Source organism: Lottia gigantea (genome assembly GCF_000327385.1).
Source record: "Lottia gigantea unplaced genomic scaffold LOTGIsca_14, whole genome shotgun sequence".
NCBI lineage: Eukaryota > Metazoa > Mollusca > Gastropoda > Lottiidae > Lottia > Lottia gigantea.
In genome coordinates this window covers 3604699-3610698 of record NW_008707617.1, presented here as the reverse complement: position 1 = coordinate 3610698, position 6000 = coordinate 3604699, and the positions used below count along the sequence as shown (strand labels likewise).

The window sequence follows — 6000 nt, the reverse complement described above, 5'->3', positions numbered from 1 at the left end:
ACAGTATACGACCACATATTCATTAATACTATTTTTATGAGAGTTTATCCATATCTTTTATTTTATGTACAGCACTGTTGGAAACCCTGAAGACAGCTGCTATCTAAACATCCAAATGCAAGTCATGAAATAAATTTTCTATTGCTAGAGCAGACTAAACATATCTGTTGTTTTTGCTGATCCGGGTACCGTCAAAACATAAATACAACTAGTCCATTATAATTTTAAGGGTATGAAGGGTAATGAATTTTGTGGGTTTGACTAATCCCTCAATTGAATCACGCAACTTAGTATATTCACAATTAAATACAAATTAAGAAGTTATCAATTGTTTTTCTGTCATTTCCTTACTCACATGTTCAATCATTCTAATAGCAAGTAATATGACTAATGTACCTAATCTTCCAGATACAAACTGATCTGATACAAGTATAGTTTCAATCAATTTTGCTGTCCAAATCAAACTCATCTACTGGCTATACTCGTATCAATTTTGGTTCTAGAATGCTGTTAGTTACTTGCAGAAACTACGAAATGAATCTAATCTTTTCTAAATGGCTTCAAAATGAGCACCAGAATGTCAGAATTAACTATCCTAAAATTGAAACTTTTTGTGAACAAACCAAGTTGCTTAATGTATATTTTTATTAATTTCCGATTGTCCATTGTTCATAATCCTTTGAGTGATTAGTCAAACCCTCTTAATGTGCTACACTAAGCACCCTTGAAAGTTTTTTTGAATTTTTTTCTACATTTTTAAAGAGTATTGGAATATCAGATGCAAAATAGTAGCCAAGGCCTCCTGTCAGTTTTAGAATATCTTTGCTTTGATAATATTATGATTTTTTGTAAGTTTACAGAAAACAGACACACATTTCTCTCCTTGATATTTCAACAAACCAAAATTTGAAGACATAATGTGTGCTCAACATTTTGAGGCTGCTATTCCAAATCTCATAAAAAATAATGCAAAAAATTCAATAAACGTTTTACTTTGCTCAGACAATAGGGTACAAAATATGACCTACATGCAAGCTTAACATAACCAAGGATATAAACAGTATCATATATATGATAAGAAACCATTTAAAATTCCGTCGTAGTGACAGCATTCCATTAATTTCAAATATTCAGTTGTTATTGTTTATTATTTACAATTGCTAAATCGAAAGTCAACCGGATGTAAAAAAAAGTAAGAGTATGATTGGCTAATAATACTTTTATGGTAGCAAAAAGAGGAAATATTGAATGTAGACGCATTCAGTGTGTATGGAAAACCATCAAGGAAGGCAGACACTGGATTTGAAAATTCGACAGTTAAAATAAGCACCACAATGTTCATCTTCGAGCCTTTAAGTAGAATAGAAAATTTGATAGCACAGTTAGTAGAACATCTCAATTTCTGGAAATATTACATTTTTTTTAATTATGTTTCATTGATGTAGATTAGGACGGAAAAGACCAAAATCACAGCGTTGGAGAGGGCAAAAAATGAAGTTTTACGTCCTACTGCTGATTGCTGTCTTAAGATCCTAACCGAAGTGGCTAAATTAAAAAATAGCCTATACCTCGGTATATAAGACACGAAAGTTTGGTCTAATTTTAATTAGACTGTTTAACATTCGACAAAGTAGGCTAGATACTTAAACTGTCATTTCACACAATGTAGGATATAGGCCTAATTGGCGGAGTTATGACCGTTTAAATCATGGGTTGGATCTGGAACCTGACTTTTATCAGGACATCGAGTGTTATGACCGTTTATTAATGACGTCAAAACTTTGAAAGGCTGCCACAGGAAAAACTATCAGTGATGTAGGCCTAAGACTGCAATATGGTCTCCACTAAAAATTAATAAGCCGCTTGGGGCGCTGTTACGCAACTCGGCCCAGAGCTCTATAAAGGGCTCCTGGGAGTACACTTTGACAGGTGTCTGACTTGGAGTACGCACATTGACTATATCTGTAACCGGTCTACAAAAATCTTAAATGTTATGCGTTATGTTTCAGGTACCACATGGGGAGCAAACAGAGAAACTCTAATGATGATGTACAGGTCACTGGTTCGTTCAGTTATTGATTATGGTTGTATTGCCTATGGTAAAGCAAGTGATACTCAACTGAAGAAACTCGATGTTCTACACATGAAAGCTATACGTATTGCCACCAGGGCAGCTGTAGGTACGAAGAATGAGGCGCTACTTCAGGAGGTGGGAGAGAAACCCCTCTCTCTTCGGAGGGAGGAGCTATCTCTCAAATTCTGGGGGAAACTTCAGTATTTGTCCGAAAGCTGTCCGACGTATTCCAGCATCAGAAGATTTACTCGTGTCGGAAATAACCAGAAGAATCGGAGTATTTCTTACGGGCAAGCGGTCACTGATCTATTGAGAGAGCATCAGCTCGATCAAGTAACGATCCTTGAACGACGCCTATCGGCTACTCCGTTTTGGAAGGTTACCAACCCGACAGTCAACACCCAGCTGATTTTTTGCCATCAGGGACGCGGTAGCATGGCTGTCCGTCAATCACACGGGGCATGCCGCGATTCTATCCGACTCGCTAAGCAGCCTCCAATCTATTTTTCTCACCTCTCCTAATTGCAGGTCAGAAGTTATTTCCGAAATAAGAAGAATGATCCACAACTACCAACCCAACAACAACCAGAAGATTGAATTAGTATGGGTTCCATCGCACGTCTCCATTCCTGGCAATGATCAAGCAGACCGTTGTGCCAAGGAAAGTCTGAGTCTGGAGGATATCGAGCCTGTAGAATTCTCCTATTCGGAGTTCTGCAGTATCGTATCTTCTAGGATCAACCAGAAATGGTCTGACATGTTACGGAACCTCGACACCGCAAGATACCAGATTGATCCGAAGATACCAAACCAAACCAAACCAAACCATCCATGTGTAGCCATCTGCAAAGTGGCAACCAGACTCCGGACCAACAACGTACTACGAGACCATCAGTTCAACGCCATTAAATGTCGCTGCGGCCACGTTGCCACAAGGTCGCATATCCTCATTCAATGCACTGAACTGAAACCCGCTCGTAAGCCACTACTAGAGTACCTGGAAACCAACGGCATACCACTAACCATACAGAATGTTTTGGCTCCACCCACGGACCACTGGTATACGATAATGGAACTAGTCTTCCATTTTATAACCAAATCTGTTTTGAACAGATAGGCTAAGTTTTTTTTTTTTTTTTTACTCAAAGTTTCTTAACACTTTTTAATTATATCCAATCAATTTAACAAGTTTCATTGCAGAAACATTAGAGAACATCTCTCCCCCCTTTTGTGAAAGCTTCCCATCATATTCATACGTTTGTATAAGAAATCCGTAGAAAAAAAAATGAAATAAAATAAAGTTACGTCCTACTTTTCTGCACCTCTATGGGCTACTGAGGATAGGCAAACGCCATGCAGTGTGCAATGAGGGAAATTTTGTCAGGACAGCGACATTAGCCTACTCTTATTTTCGATTTCCAACTGTCGAGGGATCTTTACGTAGGTAAAAAAAAGGTTGATGAAGATGTGTGAATGGTAAAAAATAGGACATAGGAGGCGCGTGTCAAAAATTGTGTCACATTTATCCTATACGCATTTTCCAAGTAAGCCCCTCCGATCCCAAACACCGAAAAGGGGAAATAGAGAAGAAAAATCCAAAGAATATCAATCCATGGTTGGATCCATCGCGAATGTGTAAGTAATGTATGTGGGCGGTAAATACACTGCATTGGGGTGGGAGGAAATATGTATTTGAAGTAATAAGGTTTAAGGTATAATAAGGCGTACGATAATACACAATACTGACGGGTGGTAGAAATGTGTAAGGGTGGTAATAAGGCGTACGATAATACACAATACTGACGGGTGGTGAGTAATGCGTACGGATGGTAATAAGGCGTACGATAATAAACCATACTGACGGGTGGTAAGTAATGTGTAAGGATGGTAATAAGGCGTACGGCAATAAACCTAACTGACGGGTGGTAAGTAATGTTGTTCACCAACCTCAGCTCTTGGTTACCACCCTCAATTCATGTTCACCAACCTCAGCTCCTGTTCACCACCCACAGCTCTTGTTCACCTGATGTTCAGTTGATGTTTACCACCCTAAGTTCTTGTTTAACACCCTAAGCTCTTGTTTACCACCCTAACTGTCGTTCAACACCATCAGTTCTTGTACACCACCCACAGTTCTTGTTTACCACCCTCGGTTCTTGTTTACCACCCCAACTCTTTGTTACCACCCTAGTTGTTTTTCATTAATCTAGCTGTTGTTTACACACTCAATACTTCTTACCACTCTCAGCTCTTGTTTCATTAACCTAGCTGTTGTTTACCACCCTCAATACTTGTTTACCACCCTTAATACTTGTTTACCACTCACAATTCTTGTTTACCACACACAGCTCTTGTTTCATTAACATAGCTGTTGTTCACCACCCCCAGGTCTTGTTTGCCACCAAAGCTCTTGTTCACCAACTTAGTTGTTGTTCACCATCCTGAGCTCTTGGTTACCACCCTCAGCTATTGTTCATCACCCTGGGTTATTTTTACCACCCTAGCTGTTGTTTACCACCCGTAGGTCTAGTTTACCACTCACAATTCTTGTTTGCCAACCTCAACTTTTGTTAACCACCTTAAGCTCTTGTTCACCAGCCGAAGCTCTTGTTGTTGTTAACCACTCTCGGTCCTTGTTAACCACCCTCGGCTCTGTTTACCACCCTAGTTGTTATTCATTAACCCAGCTCCCATTTACTACCCAAAAATCTTGTTTACTGCCCTCAGCTCTTGTTTACCACCCTCGGTCTTTGTTTACCACCCTCGGTCTTTGTTTACCACTTGTAGGTCTAGTTTACCACTTTCCTTTCCGGTCACCACCCACAGTTCTTGTTTACCACTTCCAGCTCTTGTTCACCACCCTCACATCTTGTTTACCACCCCCAATACTTGTTTACCACTCACAATTCTTGTGTACCACCGAAAATTCTTGTTAACCACCCTAAGGTCTTTTTTACCACCCTCAGCTTTTGTACCAGCTTTGTTAAACTAATAGGGAATGTCAGGAATTCGCGTTTTTGGGAATCCGATTCTAAAAATCTTCAAAGGGTGGGATCTCCCACACACTATATAAAAAATCCTTAAATCCGCCGGAAAATGTCAAGAAAAAACGCTTCCGGGCCTCAAAAAAAATGAAGAGCCACGTGAGGTTTGTAGGTGACATGAATATCGAGACTTAATTTCATAGAAGTGATTCAAAAAAGTGGTTGCCAAATTGACTTAACACCGGTTGACTATAAATAGCCATCCAATGGGACAGCGATTATCAATTATTAGTAGGTGTTATTTTCGTACATTTTTCTGAAAGGGATTGCAAATAAGCGATTCTAATGAACATAAAAAAAACATTATAATGCATGTAACGCTAAAGCCTTCACAGCTAATAATGTCAGTCTCTAGAGAAATTAAAGTTTTAAAAAGGGGTGGCAAATAATAAATGAGGGTGGCGAATAATTGGTTTGCCACCCGGGTGGCGAATATCCTCGGCCCTCCTAGATAAATGTTTCATAAAATTTAAGTTTTATTAGATTTCTGTGATAGATATATATCTTGAAATAATAGGCCTACATGACGTAGTCTGATTTTCAAGTAGATTCATCACACAAATTTCATGTAGGCCTACTTGCAAGTTGACTTGCACTGCAGATTAGGTTTAAGATCAAGTTTGTCACTCTGCTACGCAGTGTAAGCTTTCCTGGTAAAGCTGTTTATATTACAAATTAGGCTACATTTTAGACATTGTATATCAATAGTACAATAGTAAGAAATATGTAAAATGAGTCATTTCAAAATGTAAAATATGGGTCAAAGAGGAATTTATATTTAGATCTAAGACTAACTAATGCTACAAGGAAAATGTAAAATGCTCTTCTGGAATTTTGTTCACCATCGCAGGTAGGCCCCTAATGTTCTTCATTTCATTTCTG

At 38.7% G+C, this 6000-nt stretch overlaps 1 protein-coding gene across 1 annotated transcript; it reads left to right on the top strand.

Annotated features, from left to right (window-relative positions):
* Window positions 1-4342: 4342 nt before the first annotated feature.
* LOTGIDRAFT_111634 (hypothetical protein) lies at window positions 4343-5066 on the top strand (the record flags this gene model as incomplete). Its single annotated transcript, XM_009049820.1, is given in 3 exon segments — window positions 4343-4462; window positions 4482-4594; window positions 4868-5066. Coding segments are annotated over 3 exon segments (432 nt in total), but the record flags the coding sequence as incomplete, so codon positions are not given.
* Window positions 5067-6000: the final 934 nt, after the last annotated feature.